General features: G+C 50.4%; 2 protein-coding genes, 1 long non-coding RNA gene and 1 pseudogene across 10 annotated transcripts; 3 read left to right on the forward strand and 1 right to left on the reverse strand.

Moving 5' to 3' along the window:
• Positions 1-67: 67 nt before the first annotated feature.
• On the reverse strand, positions 68-2,810 carry LOC132648727 (uncharacterized). Its single transcript, XR_009587107.1, has 3 exons — positions 2,562-2,810; positions 2,232-2,451; positions 68-384 (listed from the first exon to the last, which is right to left on the reverse strand). It is a non-coding gene; the product is annotated as an uncharacterized LOC132648727 (long non-coding RNA).
• Pip4k2c (phosphatidylinositol-5-phosphate 4-kinase type 2 gamma) lies at positions 1,417-15,903 on the forward strand. Of its 3 annotated transcripts, none has more exons than XM_021657773.2 (10): positions 1,417-1,699; positions 4,010-4,107; positions 6,018-6,114; positions 6,649-6,792; positions 11,829-11,975; positions 12,133-12,171; positions 12,692-12,805; positions 13,158-13,425; positions 13,589-13,692; positions 13,847-15,903. In XM_021657773.2, the coding sequence occupies exons 1-10, from the start codon at positions 1,526-1,528 to the stop codon at positions 13,925-13,927; spliced, it is 1,266 nt and encodes a 421-aa protein (XP_021513448.1). In that variant the 5' UTR covers positions 1,417-1,525; the 3' UTR covers positions 13,928-15,903. The 3 variants fall into 3 exon arrangements, with proteins under 3 accessions (XP_021513448.1, XP_021513464.1, XP_021513458.1); XM_021657789.2 differs by having other exon boundaries at positions 1,428-1,449; XM_021657783.2 differs by lacking the exon at positions 1,417-1,699 and adding an exon at positions 1,718-2,319.
• On the forward strand, positions 8,574-11,822 carry LOC110561795 (large ribosomal subunit protein uL6-like; annotated as a pseudogene).
• Positions 15,904-16,581: 678 nt separating the features above from the next.
• Dtx3 (deltex E3 ubiquitin ligase 3) lies at positions 16,582-21,917 on the forward strand. Of its 6 annotated transcripts, XM_021657755.2 has the most exons (7): positions 16,582-16,599; positions 17,049-17,176; positions 18,422-18,485; positions 18,640-18,712; positions 19,077-19,803; positions 20,739-20,956; positions 21,252-21,917. In XM_021657755.2, the coding sequence occupies exons 4-7, from the start codon at positions 18,684-18,686 to the stop codon at positions 21,325-21,327; spliced, it is 1,050 nt and encodes a 349-aa protein (XP_021513430.1). In that variant the 5' UTR covers positions 16,582-16,599; positions 17,049-17,176; positions 18,422-18,485; positions 18,640-18,683; the 3' UTR covers positions 21,328-21,917. The 6 variants fall into 6 exon arrangements, with proteins under 6 accessions (XP_021513430.1, XP_021513410.2, XP_021513436.1 ...); XM_021657735.2 differs by lacking the exon at positions 16,582-16,599 and having other exon boundaries at positions 16,835-17,176; positions 18,264-18,485; XM_021657761.2 differs by lacking the exon at positions 16,582-16,599 and having other exon boundaries at positions 16,838-17,176; positions 18,264-18,485; positions 19,058-19,803.
• The last annotated feature ends 196 nt before the right edge of the window (positions 21,918-22,113 follow it).

The raw sequence follows: 22,113 nt of genomic DNA on the forward strand, positions 1-22,113 counted from the left end.
TCTGTCCTCTGCCTGGGAAGTCCTGAACTTAACTGTTGTACTTTTAAAAAACTTTTATTTACGTCTCTTTCATCTTTTTCTCCCTACCCCAACCCTTCCAGTACCCCAATACCAGGTAGGAGAGAGAAAGGGTTAGTGGAAGAGGGGTCGCAGTTTTCATAGCTGCTTCCTGCTGGTTAGGGTCGTCAGGTTCCTTGGAGCCAGTCCAATCATTTCAGGAGATCTTCAACTTCTTGTCTCACAACAGAGACCAGGAACAGAAAGGAGGGAGCAGGAGCAGCCTTGTTCTTTCTCTTCTCCACTCTCTGGGCTCTGGCATTTATTCTCTCTCCAGAGTCCTCAGATTTTAACTATTTACTGGTGGCAAAGAGCTCCTCTCAGAGCCTGCACGAAACAAATAGTTTGCTGCTGTGGACCATCTGAATCAGCCCCACATCCCACACCTGCGACCAAAACAAAATCATGTGCACATCCACAACACTTAACTCTTTTTTTTTTTTTTTTTTTTTTTAAGACAGGGTAGGACTGGCTTTGTAGATCTGGCTGGCTTCAAACTCACAGAAATCAGAATGCTTCTGCCTCCCCGGGTGCTGGGATTAAAGGGGTGCACCACCACAGCCGGCTGGATTTGGTGTTCTATGTCTTGTGCCTCCTGGAAGGCACCCTTCCTTTCTTTGTGGTTACCAGTGCCCATCACAGCTTTAGCACAAACCTTCTCAGTACTGCGACCAGTGTCTTTAGACTTTTAATTCCTCTAGGGTGGGAATTTTCCTTTGCTTCAAACAGAGGAGAATCAGCCTAAAGAACGGTTCAAGTTAAATCCTGAAAAATTACTTGTTTAATGGATGAATTAATGAATGAATTCTAAAGGAAACTTGTGGTCCTGAGTAAGACTTTCAGATTTTCATAAGATGAAGAGATGGCTGCTCTTCCAGTGGACCAGGTTCGATTCCCAGCACCCCCACAATTACCCACAACTTCAGTTCTGGGGATCTGATGCCCTCCTCTGGCTCCAGGGGGCCACTTACACCGTGCCGGCCAAACTTCTGTATACATACATAAAACAGTTTAATAAACACATATTTAAATTTGGTATGTCCATTCTTTCGCAACCCCAACTTCATCTCCGTAATGCCCACACTTGGTATGAAAGGAGGCAGGCGGACGACGAGTTTGAAGCCACCTGGGACTAGGCAAGGAGACCCGGCGTCAAAAAGAGGGCGCCTCGGCGTTCTAGGGCAGAACCGGAAAGGGAAGAAGCGCCGCCCCGCGCAGCGCCGGCCCCGCATCCGGGGGAGCCCAGCCCGCGCCAGGTGAGGGCCGCCGGGCCGAGGGGCCGGGCCCGCCCCGCCCCGCCCCGCCCCGCCCCGCCCCGTTCCGCCCCGCTCCGCCCCGCTCCGCTCGCGAGCCCGCGGTGGGCGGGCCTCCGGTCACGTGACGTCTGCGCAGGTGAGCACAGCTTCCGGGTCGGGCTTCGGAGTGGCGGCCGGCTCTCGCTTCCACTCGCTCGGGTGTGCGGGAGACTATGGCGTCCTCCTCGGTCCCTGCCGCCACCGCACCCGCGGCAGCTGGAGGCCCCGGCCCGGGTTTCGGCTTCGCCTCCAAAACCAAGAAGAAGCACTTCGTGCAGCAGAAAGTGAAGGTGTTCCGGGCCGCCGACCCGCTGGTGGGCGTGTTTTTGTGGGGCGTCGCCCACTCGGTAAGAGCCGGCCCCAGACCCCGGCGCCTGCCGCTTGCCCTGCGGCTCTCCTGGGTCTGGCGTCCGGAGCTCCTCGCGCTGCCACCTCTTCTCCTGCCCCGCCCCGTTCCCAGCGCCCCGTTCCCGGGTGTCCCTCAGGCTGGCTTTTGGTTGTAGACTTGTCTCTCCGTCCGCCCTTTACTCCTCCCTGAACCAGCACTTTTCCTTGACTCCTTCCTGCCGGGTCCAGCCCCTGGCTATAGGGACTGGCCAAGGATCCGGCTCCAGCCGGAGGGACATTAAAGGGGAGTGGCTCTAAAGAGTTATTGGTGAGGTCTGGGTGCGAGAGTGCGTGGAGCGTGTCGGGGTACCTGCTTGGCGAAGGACGTAGTTTGATTTCCTCTCCACCTTGATTCCCAGCCCCCTTCCCCTGACTTTTGAGCCTTCGCTTTGTCCGGGAATAGCTCTAGGCTTTTTGGATCGTCTGACCCTGTTTGACCCTAGGGGATGCCCTCGCTCAGGTCGTAATGCTAATACTTGCCTTTGGTCTTACCTTCGTCCCCACTGTTGGTGTTTGGTGTGGATGGAGTCATTTGGAACCGAGGAAAAGACTGAGGAGCTGTGGTCCAGGGACGCTATTGGTGAGCTTTAGAAGCAGGAAAGGGCTTGGAAGGGTGCAGCTGAGGCCGGTGGGCCCAGTATACCTCTTTCCGCGGGCTGTCTTGGAGGAGCCAAAGCCAGTGAGGTATAGCTGGTTGTCTCCTTCCTCATATCTGGAGTAGGAGGGAAGCGGTGATCTTCAGCTTGACAGGAACTATTTTAGTTACCAACTCCTTTGAGTTGTGGAGGTTTAAGGAGGTGAGGAAGAATGTTGCACTCTTACTTTGTGATAGGAACATCATTGGTGGTCAGTGAGGTCCTGTCTTCGAGATCCCATCTGCCTTTGTTGCTCCCTCAGTGGTCATAAGATCTTGAGTGAGTGTTCCATTTAAGGCGATTGCTGTGGGTAAGACCGGTGAAGGTAGGGCAGTAGAGATACCTTCAGGTGGCTTACACATTCCTGGGGAAACATATAGGGGAGGGGTTTCCTTTGGTAAGACCTCGCTCGCGCTCTTTAGGTAAAATACTTTAGCTTTTCAGCCAGCACACATGCTCCTCAAGTGTGTAGAACAGAGAAATTCCGTGAACATATGTCTTAGCGATGAGTCAGCCTGCTTAGCAGGTGGTGAGGAGGGGGCAGGAAGAGCTATAGCTCAATTTTAGGCTGGGAATCTCAAGTGGCGGGTTTTTTTTTTCTTTCTTTCTTTCTTTCTGGAGGAATATATTCTGTCCTCCTTTCTCCTGAGGACAAGAGCAGTTGCGGGCACTGCAGCATGAGGGATTTAGGTTAGGCTGCAATCTGTGACCTTCCTCAAATGATCAAAGAAGGACAGACAAGACATTCATCTACTCATTTAATAAACAGTTGGGGACCACTGTGTGCCAGACAAGTATCTGAAAGGTGACGATTAGAATGGGCCTTTGCCCTTGAAGAGCTTGAAGCTAGGGGGAAAGACTTAGTATAAGCTGGGATTAGAGTCCTGTGGCAGATGCACTATTAGAGGCAGCTATGGGGGGTGGGGGGGGGGCTATTGTAACACCAAGGAGAAAGTGAATAGGGACCTAACCCTGAATTTGTGGGCTGCGAGGCTTGGGGACAGATGGAGAATATGCTGCCTGTGTGTTTCTGGTTGGGTGACTTGTCCAGAGGGAAGACATATAAGGAGTATATACAAACTGCAAAAAGCTTTTGCTTTCTGAGAGACCAGACATTCTCCCTTGACTTTTTGCCTAGGTAGGTGGCACCTACTGCCGAGAACTGGGTCACAGTGATCCGGAAGTGGCCTCTTTGTAAGGAGTTACTTAGAGTATAGGGACATTTCATACTGTATTGCGGTTGAGCCCCTCAGAGTTCCACTAACTGCACTTTAAAAGTACCTTTTCTTTCCCCTAACAAAGCATGTAACTGTCTTGATTGTCTTGTCTCTTGTTTTTTTTTTTTTTTAATTTTATTTTTTTCTAGAATTTCTCACAGCTTTAAAAATAGTCCTGAGTTGCTTGCAAGGCTTGCCAAATGTAAAGTGGCTGCTGTGAGCATGAAGTTGCATGGGGGTGGGGGTGTGAGGAGCCGTGAGAGGGTGGCCGACAGTTCTTAGGCGGCACATGGGTATGGCTTCTCTCACTGCATGGAGATGTGCAGCTGGTCTTGCTAGGGAGGTCTCTGTTGCTCTTCCTTGACTCTGGCCTCTGCGCAGTGTCTCACTGTCTTTCTCCTTGTCTTTGGCTAAGCAGATCAATGAGCTCAGCCAGGTTCCTCCTCCAGTCATGCTGCTGCCAGATGACTTCAAGGCTAGCTCTAAGATCAAGGTCAACAATCACCTTTTCCACAGGTAAGTAGTCTTTACCCTTCTGTCAGAAATCCAGAAAAAGACAGCAGCTATGAGTGAGGTGGCTCAGTGGGTCGGGAGGTTACCACCTGAGGAGAAGGGTTCAGTGTCTGCAACTCACCTGGTGTAAAGAGGGCACTGATGCCCACAGGATGACCTCTGACCTCCAGAAGAGCTTTGTGGCACATACCTCCCCACACTCATACAAACTAAACATTTAAAGAAAGAAGAAATAGGGTCTGCTGTGGTGGAGCACACCTTTAACTCAGCGTTCAGAAGAAAGAGGCAGGAGGATCTCTGTGAGACTTTCTCAAAAATGGGAAGAGACCAGCAAATAGTCTTAAAATATTGAATGAGTTAAATGCTTTAGATATAGAGGTCAGTTTACAAGTTTTCCAGTCTACTATCCATTCTAATGCAAAAATTCAGTTTTGTTAAACACACACACACACACACACACATACACACACAAATAAAGGCCAGCAAGGTGGGTCAGTAGGCAAGGGCTCTTGCTTCTCAGCCTGACAATCTGAATTCAGTCTCTAGGACCCACATGGCAGGATGAAGAAAATAGTTCCCGCAAGTTGTCTTCTGACCTCCATGTACATGTTTTGGCATACACAAACACAAAACACACACACACAAAAGAATAAATAAATAGCTGGATGTGGTGGCACACACCTGTAATCAGGCCTGCATATTGAGCTGCAGGCTAGCCAGGACTACATAGAGAAACCCGGTCTCAAAAATAACCAATAAAGAAATTAAATTTTTGAACTGTAATATTACCTACATTCTTCTATATACACCTGCTATTTTTCTTGAAGTCTGTGCCAATGAATAAATACATTCAGAAGCTTTGCCATTAGCTTCTGATAGCAATTTTGTGATAAAAATAATTACTGCCTCTAGTCCCCTTTTTGTATAAGATGATGCTATTTAAAATATCAGTAAATACTGTCAATTTTTTTTGTTTGTTTGTTTGTTTGTTTGGTTGGTTGGTTTTTCACTGTGTAGTTTTGGTTGTCCTGGAACTCACTCTATAGACCAGGCTGGCCTCAAACTCAAATTCAGAGATCCACCTGCCTCTGCCTCCCAGTGCTGGGGTTAAAGGTGTGTGCCACCACCACCTGGCAATTTTAGGATATTTCTACTGGGCTTGAGATTTAAGAAATGCTGCTGTTGGGTATACAGTTAGCCCCTACTTTACTTACATCATCTACCAGCCATGTGACTTGACTTAGGCAGGCTACTTGCTCACACTGAGACAATTTCTTTTTCTATAAAATGATAACAGTATACCTTTAAAGTGGTGAAAGGATTGAGGCAGGAGCATCAAGATTCAAGGTCAGCCTCTGCTGCATAACATTTCAAGGCTAGCCCTGAGGTAAATAAGATCCTGTCTAAAAAAAACCCAAAACAACATCAAATAAAGTTGAGGCTGAGGAGATGGCTCAGTAGTGAAGAGCATTTGTGCAGCAAACATTGAGACCTGAGTCGCCAGTAGACATGTAAACATGCTGGGGATGGCACTTCTGTAATTCCAGCACTGGAGCAGGCAGAGGCAAGTGGATCCGGGAACTTGCTGTCCGCCAGCTCGGCAGAAGCAGTGGGCTCTCAGGTCAGTCTCAAAGCAGTGAGGCGGGGGCAATAGAGGGAAGACACTCAACACCCTTCCCTGGCCTCCATATTTGAGCACACAGGTGTGTGCACCCACACATGCAAGTGCATGCACCACACACAGGATACCACACTGTACACACTTGAGCACACACTTCACCCAAATAAAGGCAGTAAATAATAGACAGGGTTTGGTGAGAATTAAATCAGGCAGTAGTGTAAAGATACTCTGTTACAGGCAAGCTTCAAGTTAACATACAGTGGTACTATTTTCTTAAAAACCTGTGTTTCAGAGAGAACCTTCCCAGCCATTTCAAGTTCAAGGAGTACTGCCCACAGGTCTTCAGGAACCTCCGCGACCGCTTTGGCATTGATGACCAGGATTACTTGGTGAGAGACTCCTGTGGGTATAGGTGGTCTCAACCAGAACGTCTCCTGGCGTTCACGCTTAGAGAACTGAGAGCCTTAGCTAATGCTGTCGTGTGCGTGCGTGCGTGCGCAGGCATGGAGGGGACATCTTTGAAAACGTAATGAAACTAATCAAGCTGTTATTAAGAGTTCACATTCCGGTTCCTTCAGTCATGTGTGGTGACCAAATCAGGAACCCCTGTTGAGTCTCTTCCCCCAAGATTTATTGTATTTATCTATTTACTGTGGATGTGGGTGGCTTAGTGGATGTGCGCTTGTGGGAGTTGCAGGAAACTTTTCCAGAACTGGTTCTTTTCCTCCACCATGGGGCCCCAGGGATTCCATTCTGCTCATCGGACTGGGTGGGGGTGGGGGTGGGGGAACCTTTCCCCTTGAACCATCCCAACAGTCTATCGCAGACTTTCATCCACTTTGAGAACAGTCATTTGGCCATTATTGTTGTATCTTTTTATAAAACGGAAAGTAGAGGTGCGTTAGCCTGTTCTTTGTCTCCAGGTATCCCTTACTCGAAGCCCCCCAAGTGAAAGTGAAGGCAGTGATGGTCGATTCCTTATCTCCTATGACCGCACTCTAGTCATCAAAGAAGTGTCCAGTGAAGACATTGCTGACATGCACAGCAACCTCTCCAACTACCACCAGGTTAGGCCTCCACAGCCCGCCCTTTGCTTTTCCAGAGCACGCACGGTCTTCTGTTTTCTGTCTCTCCCCAGAGCACTGGATATCTTCTTTTTGAAAACTTAAGAGTTGCAGGCATACCAAAAGGGCCCTGCATAGCTGCTTATGGTTGGTTTAACAAAAAACTGTGATGTGTCTCTTCCCATTTGGCACCATCATCTAAAACCACTGCTTCCTTGTTTTGTGTGTGTATGTGCATGAGCATGGCGGTCAGAGGACAACTTTCTGGAGTTAGTCATCCTTTTACCATGTGGGCTCCAGGGATCAAACTCAGGCTGCCACCCTTGGCACACTTTACCCACTGAGCCATCTATGAATTGATTTTATTTTTTTTTAATTTATTTTATGTTTATCGGTATTTTGCCTGCATGTATGTCTGTGCACCATGAGTGTGCATGATGCCCTCAGAGGCCTGAAGATGCATCAGTTCCCCTGGAACTGTAGGTAGATACAGCTGTGAGCTGCCATGTGTGGGGATCAGCCCACGCCCTCTGCAAGAGCAGCAAGTGCTCCTAACTGCTGAGCCACTGCTCTAGTCCCTGATTACTTTTTTAATTAAAATTTTTATTTTTAAGCTGAGAGTGTGACACACACCTTCAATCCCAGCACTGGGAGGCAGAGGCAGGCTGATCTCTTGAGTGTGAGGCCAGCCTGGTCTAAGAGTGGGTTCCAGGACAGCCGGTGCTCTACAGGGAAACCCCGTCTCGATAAATGAGTTGTGTGCGTGCTTACATTTCCTTGTTTACGGGAGGGGCACGCACCATAGTGTGCTCCTGGAGACTGGATGGCTCTAGGGAGGTGATGTTCTCTTTCACTGTCTGGGGCTCTGGGGATTGAGCTCAAGCTTAGAGACTAGCACTTGCAGCTCCAGAGCCGTGTTGCCGGCCCCAAAGCTGGTTGTCGGGTGGTTAGAAGTAGAGGTTAATCACTGGACAAAGTGGTGAAGAGAGTTCTAGGCAAAGGGAAGTGGTGTGTTTTAAAGCATGGAACCATGAAGGTGTTTGGTAGTAGGAAATTGCAAGGATCCTAGTGTGGCTGGGATGTGTAGTATTAGGAAAATGAAGCCAGAGCCAGATAATAAAAGGGCCTGTGCAGAGCAATCTGTGCGTTATCCTGCAAGTAGTTTGCAGGGAGTTGAGCATACTATTTAGAAATGAAGGGCAGGGTATGCATCTCACACCTTGTGTGAGACCCTAAGCAAAAGAAGAAAGAAACAAAACAAAAGAAAAAAGAAGTCTGGGAGCTCACAGAAAAGGACTAGAGGGTGCAACCCGAGAACCGAGGTGTGAGTTAGTTTTAATAGTCTGAGTGAGAGTGAGCAGAGTCTGGAAGAACAGCAGCGGGCCAGCAGGGATGCTGTGGGAGCGAAGTCAAATGAGCCTCCGAGTGCGGGCACCGCTGGGCAGCAACTGGGGAACAGAACAAGGAACAGGTTTCCAGAGGGCGATAGTAGGGATTTGGACGCTGCCTCTACAGTTTATCCCAATTGGGATGGCCATGCGATGACTGGTGTGTGGGCAGAGATTTCAAGAAGAATAGAGTGGGAGGGCCATTTTAGAAATTGTACATCAGTAAGTGTGCATTAGAACCATTTATTACTACTTAAAATTGTTGTGGTTTTGAAAGGAAGACTATGGAGAGAGATACCCATATAAATAGATATAAAATCTTCCCTAAAAATAAAAACTTCAAAAACAAACAAACAAACAAAAAAATACAAACTTCAGGAAGCAAATAAACTGCCCATGCAGGAGACTAAGTGTGGATGGTCAGTGTGGGCTATTAATGCCCTAGTAGACCCATAAAGGAGACAGGAGGAAGAGAAGAGAGTGCAGCAGAGTAAAGTGGAGGACGGTCAGGAGGACCAAGGGCACAGTTGGGATAGCTCAGTGACTCTAGTCCCCAGTTGGGCTTGACAGCTGAGGAGTTGAGGGTTGAAATTGGATTTAGTTACTTAGGGTGTTTCTCTGAATAATGGCTTATTCATTACTTTTTATTTATTTTTGCCTCATATACTTCGAGAAGGAAGACCATTCTCAGCAGTTAGACAGTCGACATCCCAGAAAATGTCGGCGTCACGCTAAAGGGTTACGCAGTCATTGTGAAGGGTTCTGGGGAACTCTGCGGAGGGGCTTCAGTCACGTCAATGTAGAGCTGAGTCTTCTTGGAAAGAAAAAGAAGCGGCCCGGGCTGACAGATGGTGGGGTAACAAAGGAACCATCCGCAGTCACGTTCAGAACACGGTCAAGGGTGTTACACTGGGCTTCCGCTACAAGATGCGGTCTGTGGCTGCTAACTTCCCCATCAATGTGGCTATCCAGGAGAATGGGTCTTTGGTCGAAATCCGAAATTTCTTGAGTGAAAAATACATCTTCGGGGTGTGTAGATGAGGACAGGTTTTGCCTCTTCTATCTCTCAAGCCCAGAAGGATGAATTAATCCTTGAAGGAAATTATACTGAACTTGTTGCAAATTCAGTGACTCTGATTCAGCAAGCCACAACAGTTAAAAACAAAGATATCGGAAAGTTTTTGGATGGTATGTATGTGTCTGAAAAGGGAACAGTGCATCAGGCTGAAGAATAAGACCTAAGTTACTCAGCTCCAGAAACAAGATCCTGAATTATAAGTACGATTTGGGGTGTCTTTGGGAACAATAAAAGACTTACATTGAAAAAGAAAAGTTTATGTGGCCTTTAATCTCAGCACTCAGGAATAACCGTGAGTTCAAGGCCAGCCTGGTCTACAGAGTGAGTTACAGGACAGCCATGGCTACACAGAGAAACCCCATCTTGAAAAAAAAAAAAGTGTACGGGTGTTTTGCCTGCATACTGTAGTGTACTGCTTGTGTGCCTGCTGCCCTTGGAGGCCAAAAGATCAGTCAGGTCACCTGCAGCTGGTGCCAGGGGGGTGCTGGGAATAGAACCTGGGTCCTCGAGCAGCCAGTGCTTTTAACACCTGAGCTGTCTCTCCAGCTCTCTGGACTACTTTTCTAAGGTTATCCTTTAAGAAGAGTAGGCAGAGAGAACAGTTTTGCTTTATTTGAGATGGGGTCTTATGTAGCCCAGGGTGGCTTTGAACTTGCTATGTAGCTGCAGATGACCCTGGAGTTTAGATCCAATGCCTTCTGCCTCCTGAGTGCTGGGGTTGAGGGGCGTGAGCCACCACACCAGTTCTCTCCATCTGGGCTACACCTCCAGCCCAAGAACTGCTTTATTTTCAGGAGATCAGTAGGGTCTGATACATGCCAAGCAAGTGCTGGACACTCAGCTGTGCTCTGGCCCTGCCAGGCCTCAGGCTAGCCTTGAATTCATGCCTCTCTCTCCTCGTCCCCACCCCGAGCACTGGCATTACAGACATGTATCGCCATACCCAGATGAGGAGTTCACACCGTGGGCTGGGAATGTAGCTTACCCTGCAGAGTGCTTGCCTAGTATGCATGAAAACCAGCAGCATAAAAACCAGCATGGTGGCACATGCCTGTAGTCCCAGCACCCAGGAGGTGGAGACTGGAGGGTCAGAAGTTCAAGGTCATCCTTGGCTACGTAGCAAGTTTGAGATTAACCTGGGCTAACTGAGACCCTCCATCAAAAAGTAAATAAAAGAATTCAGATTGTGAGCCAGGTTACTATAATACCAGCACTTAGGGGATAGAGTGAGGAGAACCAAGTGTTTATTTTATTTGATTTAGTTTTAATAATTTAACAATTATTAATATTTTGTTGTTATATTTTTTTATGTGGGTGTTTTGCCTGCATGTATGACTTTGCACCATATGCATGCCTAGTGCCTAAAGAGGTCATGGAACTGGAGTCACATGTGGCCGTGAGCCACCGTGTGGGTGCTGGGACTTGAACCAGGTCCTCTGGAAGAGCCATCTCTGCTCCAAGTGTTCCTGGCGGTAACATCTGACTCAGAAAACAAAAGAGAAATGGGATAGAGTGAGGACTTCCTGATGAGAAGCACTTCCTTCCTTTTCATCCCAAGTCCCTGAGTTTGGAGGCTCACAGCAACTGAACTTCCAAGGGCTCCTCTCCTGGCCTCCTAGGGCATTCACACAAACATGAAGATTTTATTCAATTCATTCATTCATTCATTCATTCATTCATTCATTCATTCATTCATTCACATAGCATTCTGCCTGCATCTGTGCCTGCTCACCAGAGGAGGGCGCCAGATCTCACTATAGAATGGCTGTGATTTACCATGTTGTTGCTGGGAATTGAACTCAGGCCCTATGTGGAAGAACAGCCAGTACTCTTAACTTCTGAGCCATCTCTCCAGCCCCCATAAATGAAGATTTTTTTTTAAACATAAGAACATAAGTCTTTGCCAGGTGTGGTGACTCATGCCTTTAATCTCAGCATTAGGTGGCAGAAGCAGGTGGATCACTTTGAGTTTAAAGCCAGCCTGGTCTACAAAAGAAGTCCAGGACAGCCAGGACTACACTGTGAAAGTTTGTTTCCAACAAAACAAAACCCAAACAAATTCAGATGTATTGCAGATCCCCTTGACGACATTTATAGTACAGGGAGCTAGCCCACCAAGAAGCATTGGTTTAGATAAAATCATTTCATTGATAAGTAAATCCTAAGTTTAACCGGTTCTGTGACATTTGCACAGAGCCTAAAATAATAATACCTACTTTCCTTGAAAAATTATAAAAGTAGCCCGGTAAAGTGGCTTGTTCCTGAACTCATAATGCTTAGAAAGTAGAGGCAGGAAGATGAGGAGTTCAAGACCAGCCCCAGCTATGCGAGACTCAGACAACAACAGAAGGAACGGAAACAGTGAAGTGGGAAACAGTGCTTTAAAATGAAGAGATAATTGCAAATAGAAGGCAAGAGGGAGGGTTTCAGAAACTTGGTGACCAGGGACAGTTTTAGGGAGTTGCCGCCTCCTGACTTTACAAGCTCTGTGCTGGAGGTTTTTGCCAGCCTGTGGAAAGGTAGGGCTGCTCCTGGGCAGCCTTCCTTTACTCTTCCTCTCGCTGTGTCCCCAGTACATAGTGAAGTGCCATGGCAGCACGCTTCTGCCGCAGTTTCTGGGCATGTACAGAGTCAGCGTGGAGAGTGAAGACAGCTACATGCTTGTGATGCGCAACATGTTTAGCCATCGCCTCCCTGTGCACAGGAAGTACGACCTCAAGGTAAGAGCAGTGTAACCTGGGCTAATGGAAGTGCTGCTCATGGCCTGAGAATGGGGAGGTCTTGGGTGGACCCTGGGACGCTGTGGAAGGAGAGGTACAGCTTTGACTGTGCACCCTATGCCTTCTGCCTGTTCCTTAGTCTTTGATCTCTTCACAGGGCTCTCTCGTGTCCCGGGAAGCCAGCGATAAGGAAAAGGTAATATTCCTTTTAGGTGATTCTGAGGGTTAGGGATGAATGAAAGCAGTTTCCTTAAGATAAAGAAGCCGTTCTCCATAGTGGCTACAAATTGCCAGATGTGTATTCTTACCTAAAACTATTGAAGAGAAAACAGATAATAAGCTAGTGACCTGGGGGAGCAGCGGGGACAGCTGTGTTGATTTTAACACAGGTTATTCCATGTTGAAGGTTTGGGGATAGGTGGGAAGGCCAGCCTTGAAAAGCAAAATGCTCATTTCCCACACCTCATCCTGGGCTCTTGTGTTCAAGTAGCTATTTTTACTGAAGAAGAAGAAGAAGAAAAGTCAGTACGGAGGATATTGTCTGTAATCCATAAGCAGACAGTGGTGGGTGTAAGATGAGGTTCAGCTTACTGAGTCCAGGCATTAGGCAACTGTGGGACTGCTGTTCTCTTCATAGCCTCCGAGGTTGAGAGCCCTGGATGGACGGACCCCTGTGGTAGGGCTGTATTCCCAAGACACCCTTGTTCCTATTCTAGGTTAAAGAGCTGCCTACTCTGAAGGATATGGACTTCCTTAACAAGAACCAGAAAGTGTATATCGGTGAAGAGGAGAAGAAAGTATTTCTGGAGAAGCTGAAGCGAGATGTGGAGGTAATTAGGGTGCTTAGAAATGCCTTATTTAATAAAAGAAGAAAAATACTGTATTTTGTTTTTAATCGTTTTGCCTTTTAAGTTGTCTTCTATTCATGACAGAAGCTTTTTCTTGCATTTATTTACTTGTTTGTTTGGTTTGGTTTTCTGAATGGAGGGCTGAGGGTGAGACAGGAGAAACTCTGAGGCCCATTGTGGGGTGGGGGTGGGTGGGGCTAGGGCGCTGTTTGAGTGAGTCAGAGGACTCACTAAGATCCAGTGGCGGGCTGTGCTCTCAGCCTGTCTCCCTCTCCCTGGGCGGTACCTGGAGTTGGGTGGAGATCTGGCTTTCTGATGTGTCAGTGGGTCTCAGTTTCTAGTGCAGCTGAAGATCATGGACTACAGCCTTCTGCTGGGCATCCACGACATCATCCGTGGCTCTGAGCTGGAGGAAGAGGGGCCTGTGCGGGAGGACGAGTCAGAATGGGATGGGGACTGTAACCTGACTGGCCCCCCTGCTCTGGTGGGCTCCTATGGTACCTCCCCTGAGGGCATTGGAGGCTACATTCATTCCCACCGGCCCCTGGGCCCAGGAGAATTTGAGTCCTTCATTGACGTCTATGCCATCCGGAGTGCCGAGGGTAAGAGGGAGCCTGGGAATGCTAAGGGGGTGATGGGGAGCTCAGGGGTTGGGGGACAGAAACCAGGGTGGAGGAGCCACTCAGCTTTTCACAGCAAAACTGGCTCCTAGAGGGAGGAACTGGGACTTTGTATGCCCTGTCCTCATTGTTAATCTCTCCCCAGGGGCCCCCCAGAAGGAGGTGTATTTCATGGGCCTCATTGACATTCTGACACAGTACGATGCCAAGAAGAAAGCAGCTCATGCAGCAAAGACTGTCAAGCATGGGGTGAGAGTTCCCCAAAGCCTGCCCTTTCCTGGCCTGGCTCTTCTCTGGGGAGAGCCTCTTGGGTCAGAGCAGCAGGATGGTCGAGGGTAGGACATAGGTGGGCTGAAGTGGTAGGTGGGGCTCCTGACACACTGCTCCATGTTTCTTCTCACAGGCGGGGGCTGAGATCTCCACTGTCCATCCCGAACAGTATGCTAAGAGATTCCTGGATTTTATTGCCAACATCTTTGCCTAAGAGACTGCTTGGCTCCGTGGTGATTGCTGATTTATGTTGAAGGTGGCGGGTTCTGAGAGGCTTAGGGGAGCTGGATTTGCCCACTACTTCTCTTTGCTAAATTCAGGCTGCAGGTTTTTTCCATCCAGATAACTTCATCTTGGTGGATAGGCTTTTCCTGCCCCAGAAATACACTGTCCTTTCTCCTTTGTCCATTTTTCTGTCCTCTGTCCTTGCTCCCATAAGCCCTCTTGCTTCATTAGAGTGTTATTGTTGACTCTCCTAAGTGCCTTGATCTTTGAAAAATATCTTGTTTCTATGAACTAGGAGGAGCTGGGGGTAGGGGTTGTTTGCCATCTTCGAGACGTGACTGGACAGTGGACTTGGCGCAAGCAACTACCCAGGATGTCCTTTGCTGTGTGGAAGAAACTGAATGTCTGCATTTTGCTGATACCTTTATAGGGCTCTTTGTGGCATGCTCCCTTCCTGGTAGGCCCTGGAATGGAGGGCTCTCAGGATACTCCAGATGTGGGTGCAGGCATTCCCACATGGAAGATCTGGCGGAGGTGAGGTGGGGCGTGGTCAGCAGGCTGGTACCTCACAGAGGCAGGACCTAAGTGGACTTTTGTGACTATGCAGAGAATGGAGAAGGTTCCTGTCAACCACTGACGACTCTCCGTTCTCTTCTTCCACCCCACCCCACCCCACTTTCACTCTACCCATGAATACTTGTGTATGTAGGAGCCCAGAGAACACATGTGTCCAGCCTAGGTGCAGGTGTGAGACTTGTGCTGCACTTCCCCAGAACCCTTCGACTTGGGGAAGAGCAGTGGAGGCTAGGGGAGTGTGGGGGCCAGGCCGGAGGGCAGGCTCATTCCCCATGTGAAGTTTCCTTCCTGGCCAGTTACTCCCAAGGTTCCTTTCTAGCAGAAGGGAATAGCTCTTATCAGGGCCAGTTTCCATAATTTCAAGAGGATAAGGATCTTGAGTGTGGGAACCTCCCCATCCTCTGGACACATATATGCAGCACACTTTGTCCCCCTTCTCAAACCCTTTTTCTAGTTGGATTTGTTATTCTGTTCCCTTCTGTCCCCTCTTACACTGCTAATGTGTCTCCCGGGGGACAGATGGCTTTCTTTGTCATCTTTCCACCCCCACAGAGGAGTCAGAGCCATAACTCAATCTCCTGGTCCTCTGCAAGGAGAGCTGAATTAATAAACAATATCCTCAGAATGTAGAGGAGCTGCTAGCCATGGTAGCTCCTGCCTGGAAACCCTGCACTCAGGAGGCTGAGTCAGAATTAGAGGTCAGGGCCAGCCTGGGCTACAGAGTGAGGCCTGGTCAGCTGACGTGGATTTGCGCCGGAGACTACCTCAGTTGGTAGAGCACTGGCCTAGTGTGTACAGAGCTCCGGGCTCCACCGGCAGCACCGCAGAAGCCAGGTGTGGCCTAGCACTTGGGAAGCAGTGGCAGAGAGGATCAGGCATTCAAGGTCATCCTCAGTTACAAGGGCAGTTGGAGGCCAGACTATCTTGGGGAAAAGATCCGAAGATGAGGTAGATGTCTTTGTCTCTACACAAAGCCTTTGGAACCAAGACACATTCTGGCTGTTCTGTTCCCCTTTAGACCTCCACGCTGGGGAGGTGGGGATGGACACTGAGGGCTCAAAGCTGTGTTAACTGGCCCCAGGTCCTCAGGGAAAAGCTCACCCTTTCAACCTTTGCACCAAAGGGGAGGTGGCCAAGGAGGGGCCTGGGGAGGTGGGAGGGGCCTGCTGGGTCTCCCATCCTACACCAACCTTTGCACATGAATGCAATAGAGTGACACCAGCAGCCATTCTTTAGAACTAGAACCGGATTCCCTGACCATGAAGTTGTGTATCATGGGAAGTATGGTCATCTTCATTTATTGCTTCTGTTTTCCATCATTTTTGTTTTATTAATAAAACATCTGTATTTACTCCCAATATCACAATAAAATAAATTATTCGATCCAAATCATTAACAGAAATGTTCTTTTTTTTTTAAAAAAACTGAGGAATCTCGTGTTGAAGAGATGCAGAGACCAACTGAAGAATATTGGTCTTCAAGGTGTTGGGCCCCTGAGTATGGGTGCGTGTATGAGTGTGTGTATACGTGATGCGAGTGGGAAAACATTGGTCATTTTAGCAGGAGCTGAGCACTAACGGTGGCTAGGGAGTGGGATGAAGGGTCCCCGTGCCCTGGTTCCTCCGTCTGTTAAGTGGGCCTGAGCATTCTGTTTGGGAAGGAATTCTCTGCTCACCCAGGCTTCCTGGGAAAGCTATCTGCTTAGAGGGCAGGAAGAGTACAGCAGGGTCCTGGGAAAGTGAAGGAGTGGCGGGTCCTCCGGCTCAGGGGGGAGGGGATGGCGCGGGATGCTAGCCTGGGAGAGTCAGTCTTGGCTGCGGAGGTCTTTTGGCTGGTGGAAAAACCTGGCTGGATGTGGCCCCAGGGAAGTGAGCTGGAGGAGGCGGAGACAGCTCTGATGGGAAGCAGAGGTTTTTCTCTTTGGGAATTTTTAACTCTATTTGAGCCATGTACTTGACACTACCACCACCCCAGAGCCATTTTAAAGGATCTAGTCATTTCGCATTCTGCACCGACCCTGTGTCCCTATTTGTGGAAATCTAGTCATCAGTCCCTATCTGGCAACAGGCTGGGGGGTCACCAGAGGTAATACTGGAGGGAGGCCATTGAAGCAATTCAGACACGGGGTTTATTTTGTAGTACCAATGTTTTCCTTTTTACTAAAACCTTTCCCATCCAACATACTCCTTTAAAGCTCTTGCAGTGTAAGATTAAAAAATTGTCCTCCTCTCCAAATTCATCTACCCACTCGCTGCTCACGCACCTGTCCCTACCAGTTCTCAAAGGTGCCGCAACTGGCTGGGAAAGAAAAGGGGAGAGGGCTCCTCTGGGAGGGGAAGCCAGAAGGGTCTGTAAGGGATTTAACCTCCTACCCTCGGTTGCATGACGCCACCCCTCCCTTCGAAGCCTGGAGCTGCGCCTCCATTTTTGTTTTGGGGCAGAGAGGCAGGGGCTCCTGGGTAGGAGGGGGTCAAAGGAAACGGTGGCTCTCAGCCGCCAGGGGAAAGGGTGCTGTCCTCCCTCTTTTCTCTCAGTGTGCACCCGGCATCCCCTTCCACCTTCTTGGGGTCTCCCCCCTCCCGCCCCCTTGTTGCTAAGGCCCGGACCGTCATCCCAGCAACAGCCACAGTCATGTGACCGGCAATGGCGGCGCTGACGAGAGGTAGGTGAGCCCGGCGCCCCCACACCCACCGCGTGCCCCCCAGCCCGGTCCACACCCTCACAAGCCCCCGCCCCTCCGCCCCCTCTTCCGCCTTTGACCCCCACAAGCGCGCGGCGGGGGGAGGGGGCACCCCCGGGGCCGGGGCCAGCATCTTCCCCGCACCTCCGGCCCTGGCCTCCGTTTGGGGGTTCTGAGGGCCGCAGTCGGGTGGACACACACCCTCATCAATTGGAGGGGTTCCGGGGCTTCCTCAAGTAGGAATGCGGGACTTGGTTTCGGGTTGGATGGATCCGGGAGCAGGTATGGGGGAGAAGGGTGGGGGTGCTCAGTGGACACCCCCCCAGGGAACCCTTGCCCTTTCTCACCGGCCCTGCCAGTGGCTGCTGTCTGGAGGGAGACACTGGTCTAGTGTCCGGCCTGGTTTGCCCCAGAGGAATGCTAGACCCAGACTAAACTGTGGCCCCGCCTCCCTGTACTGTGCCAGCAGGACTTGGAGCTAGGACACCTAGATCCTGGGTCCTCCCTGTTGGGGAGGGGTCATTTCATCTTGCACAGGACTGGGGCGGGTAAGACTCTAGGTTTTCGTGTTAAGGACCCTATGATGGAGGCACAAACGGATAGCGGCTTCTTTTTGGATCAGTCAAGAAATTGAGGTCACATTAATGGCCCCTCTTCCTAGCTGAGCTGCACTTTGTCTTGTGGGAACAGCGTTGGAGCCGAATGTGACAGTCAGGGGACAACCTCGGGCCCCTCTAGCTGAGCTGCTTGGGTCCTGCCCCCCTGCATGCAGCCCCAGGAGCTGACAACAGTTCTGCGGGTGGCCACGGGGTCTTTAAAGGTGACAGTGAGAACTTTTTCGTTGCACGGACTGCGACCGCTTTTGCTGGCATCCCTAACAGACTTCGGCTCCCAAGGAAAGTCCCTGTCAACAACAGGGACTGGAGTTGTTTGAAAATACGGAGTGAAGAGATATGTTGAGGAGCATAGGAAGTATTTCTGTCAGTGTAATCTGAGGGAGGTGGCAAGTACGACCTTCATCCTACGAGGGCCTTTTTTTTTTTTTCTTCCTGTTTTTATCTGCACCTAGGATCTCCCTCTGCACTGGGGGAAAAAGAGGAGTTAGCCTGATGAAGTTCCTTGAACTTGGAGAGGATTCTGCAGGGGAGGAGAGGAGATAGAAGAGCGTTTTGTTTCTGGGCTGGCTGAGGAAATGCTCTCATAACTCTTTGCCTTCCTCGTCCCCAGCTCTGGTCAGTTGAATGTGGAAGTGGAGGGGCTTCTGCTGCTGTCACCTTCATGGTCTCCTCAGGTACTTGTGCCCGGGAGAGCCTCAGCTCTCAGGTTCCTCCCGTGTTCCGAGGACCCCTCCTCCCCGCTCCAGGTCCCTGTCGGTTTTAAGGGAGTTGGGCCTGCAGTGGTTGAGAGACGGGTTTCTTACCTCCTTTCCTTTTTCATCCTACCAGGCCACACGCTCTCCAAGCAGCAGGGAAAAAGAGAGTGAGCCTGCATGCCAATTCTAAGCACTTCCGGATCAAAGTGAGCAAAAAGGGGGAAGGGTGGGAATTCTCCTTCCCCTTTGAAGAGCTTCCCCCCATCCACTCTGAGGGGAAGGGGCAGGTTGTTGTGGTGAGGGGAGAGATGGAGGAAGTAAGCAAGGCTGGCTCCTGGCTTAGATAATGATGAAATACGGAAATTTGTTCCCCAGCAGGTGCTGGGACTATGGGAGTGAAGGGGAGATAGAAAACCAATTTGCAGGAAATGCTGGGGGTTGGCTTTGAGGAAAACAGAGGTAATACGGGGTTTGGGAGAAACCTGAAGTAGGAGTCACTTATGTGTCAAATGGGGACTCCCCGCTCTGAGTCCCTTTCACCCTGGGGGCAGTGTCGTTCGTCCTGTCCAGAATGGCAGCCTGTGGAGGCACCTGCAAGAGCAAAGTGACTGTCTCCAAGCCTGTGTGGGACTTCCTGAGCAAGGAGACCCCAGCCCGGCTGGCCCGGCTTCGGGAGGAGCACCAAGTGTCCATCCTCATAGATGGCGAGACTTCTGACATCTATGTGCTCCAGCTATCCCCACAGGGTCCTCCCCCAGCCCCTCCCAATGGGCTCTACCTGGCCCGGAAGGCTCTCAAGGGGCTACTGAAAGAGGCAGAGAAAGAGCTGAAGAAAGCTCAGAGGCAGGGGGAGCTCATGGGCTGCTTGGCTTTGGGGGGTGGTGGGGAGCACCCTGAGCTGCACCGCCCAGGACCACCTCCTCTCCGAGCAGCCCCACTCCTGCCCCCAGGGGCAAGAGGGCTCCCCCCTCCTCCCCCCCTGCCCCCTCCACTTCCTCCTCGTCTTCGGGAGGAGACTGAAGAGCAGGAGAGCACCTGCCCCATTTGCCTGGGGGAGATCCAGAACGCCAAGACACTGGAGAAGTGCCGGCACTCCTTCTGTGAGGGCTGCATCACGCGGGCCCTGCAGGTGAAGAAAGCCTGCCCCATGTGTGGCCGATTCTATGGGCAGCTAGTGGGGAACCAACCCCAGAACGGGCGGATGCTGGTCTCCAAGGATGCCACCCTCCTGCTGCCTAGCTACGAGAAGTACGGCACCATTGTTATCCAGTATGTCTTCCCACCCGGAGTCCAGGGGGTAAGAAGAGCCATCCTCCCTACCTGTTGGTTTTTCCAAGTTCATCCTCTGACCTAAGAAAAATCAGTGATGCGGGAGCCTCTTGTTAGACACTCTTGCTGTCTCCTGGTATGCTTGATGACTTGTGCTCTAGAGCTGGGGTGGGGGTGTCTCCTTGAGGCTCAAAGGCATGTAAAACTCTGGCCTGAGGGCTAGGGCTAGAGTGTAGCTCAGTGGTAGAACATATGTCTGTCCCACGGGGAGCCCTGAGTTCAACCCCTGACCCAAGAAAACCAAATCAAACAAGAAAAAAACAAAACAAAAGTAACAACCCTTAAAACTAGGCATGACAGAAGGCTTGGACACCATCACCCTGACTTGTGTGGGTATGACAGACATTTTTGGTGGAGGCAGAGCCTGGAATTAGTGACCCAGGTGGAGGAAGGCCCAGCAGGAAGGGACCAGGCTGTTCTAAAGCTGGGAGTGCTAACTCTTCCAGATCAGGAGACAATAAAAGCTTAATGAGAGTTAAAGGTAAATTTCAACTCTTTGTCTTCCTGCTGGACAAAGAGTCGTGTCCAGCTGGTTCACAGAGGGACAGAGAAACTCTGGGGAAAAAAAGAAAAGAAACAGAAAAAGTGGAATGATGACACAGCCACACAAGCATTAGTATTTTAGGTAGGGGAGGGAATGCCAAAAGAGAACTTTTCTTACTTGCCACATTGTTGCTGAATTATCTCGAAAGTAACCTCTGTCACTTCTGAGAGCCTTTTGTTCCCGAATTGAGACTTGAGGGGTTACCAATAAGGACTATGTTAAGAAACAGGCTCTTGCTGCCCAGGCCCCAATGCCATCCTTTCCCTGGAAGGCTGTCTGTTGGGAATGCATGGACAGAAGGCAGGCCAGACTGACCCCGTTTTGGTATCCAGGCCTGTGAGACCTCCTCTTCCTCTCAGGCTGAACACCCTAATCCAGGAGTCCGGTACCCTGGCACCACACGGGTGGCCTACCTCCCGGACTGCCCTGAGGGAAACAAGGTGCTGACCCTGTTCCGGAAGGCTTTTGACCAGCGTCTCACCTTCACTATTGGCACGTCCATGACCACAGGGAGACCCAACGTCATCACCTGGAACGACATCCACCACAAGACCAGCTGCACGGGGGGACCCCAGCTGTGCGCCTCCTCCCCATTTCCCTCCCCCGGCTCCTCCCCTTCTCACCCCGAACTGCTCAGCCACCAGTTCCTCCTCAGTCTGTTTTTATCCTGGTCCTGTATAGTCAGCTTAAACTACCCCCCCAAAAAAAAAAAGCAGGCTCTGGCTGGGTTATCTGGGTTGTGGAGGTCCTTCCTCATGGGAAGGGGAGGGGGGGGCTAAATTTGGCCTCTACTGAGTCACTCAGAATGAGAGTGGGTAAAAAAAGAACAATTCCAAACAACTAACTCTGACCCTCATCTCTCTTTGCTCCAGGTTTGGGTATCCGGACCCCACCTACCTGACTAGGGTGCAAGAGGAACTGAGAGCCAAGGGTATCACAGATGACTGAAGGCCTTCCCTTTGCCAAGGCTCCTGCGGAAGCCTCTGTCCTCCTCTTTCTCTCTCTCTCTTTCTCTGCCCCTGTACCACCCATGAGGGGATTTGGCTGACTGGGGTGAGATTCCAGAGGGGAAGGTGGCAGTCCCTTCCCCTGCCCCCCACTTGGCCAAGTGCTTCAGGGCCCTTTGAGCCATTCCCCTCTGGCAGAGGCTGGTTTCCAAGGCTCCCCTCCTGCTCTGTGTGTACATACTCTCTGTGCCCCTGCTCCTCCAGCATCCTCGGCTTTTCCTGGAATGTATTGTGCTCCAGTGATGAAGCTGAGGAAGGACCTGGGTGGGGAGGATGGGGATTCTTGAACTCCAGCCCCTAAACACTGACTCACCTTGGACTGATACTAGCCACCTCCCCCAGCCAGCTGTGTGTTAAGATAACAGTAGTCCTACCTTTCCTTATGGATCCTTTCTCTCCTGTGTCTGTCTGTCAGTCTGTCTTTCTCTCGCTCTTCTCTGCCCCTATAAGGAGCCTACTCACCCTGATCTGGAATTGCTGCCAGACTGTAGCTTTTAATTTAATAAAAATAAAGTCAAATATGCAACTCTATGCCACACCCATTTTCTGTTCCTGGGACGGGGCGGGGTGGGGAGGAGACGGGGTGATGGGGGGCCCTTGCATGCCTGCTAGACCCTGGGAGCCGGGGTGGAACTGGCGCTGGGCACTGCAGTAGCCCCTGCAAAGCCTCAGGGCACACTTCGATTGATGGGGTCGGGACTGAGAGGGGGTTGTCAACTGCATTTGA

This window comes from Meriones unguiculatus, chromosome 17, assembly GCF_030254825.1.
Source record: "Meriones unguiculatus strain TT.TT164.6M chromosome 17, Bangor_MerUng_6.1, whole genome shotgun sequence".
Taxonomy (NCBI): Eukaryota; Metazoa; Chordata; class Mammalia; order Rodentia; family Muridae; genus Meriones; species Meriones unguiculatus.

Coding starts and splice junctions, on each gene's coding strand:
- Pip4k2c (XM_021657773.2), top strand. CDS start 1,526: ATGGCGTCCTCCTCGGTCCCTGCCGCCACCGCACCCGCGGCAGCTGGA. Junction 4,108..6,017: donor AACAATCACCTTTTCCACAG/GTAAGTAGTCTT, acceptor CCTGTGTTTCAG/AGAGAACCTTCCCAGCCATT. Junction 12,172..12,691: donor AAGCCAGCGATAAGGAAAAG/GTAATATTCCTT, acceptor TTCCTATTCTAG/GTTAAAGAGCTGCCTACTCT.
- Dtx3 (XM_021657755.2), top strand. CDS start 18,684: ATGCCAATTCTAAGCACTTCCGGATCAAA. Junction 18,713..19,076: donor CTAAGCACTTCCGGATCAAA/GTGAGCAAAAAG, acceptor CGTCCTGTCCAG/AATGGCAGCCTGTGGAGGCA. Junction 20,957..21,251: donor TGCACGGGGGGACCCCAGCT/GTGCGCCTCCTC, acceptor TCTTTGCTCCAG/GTTTGGGTATCCGGACCCCA.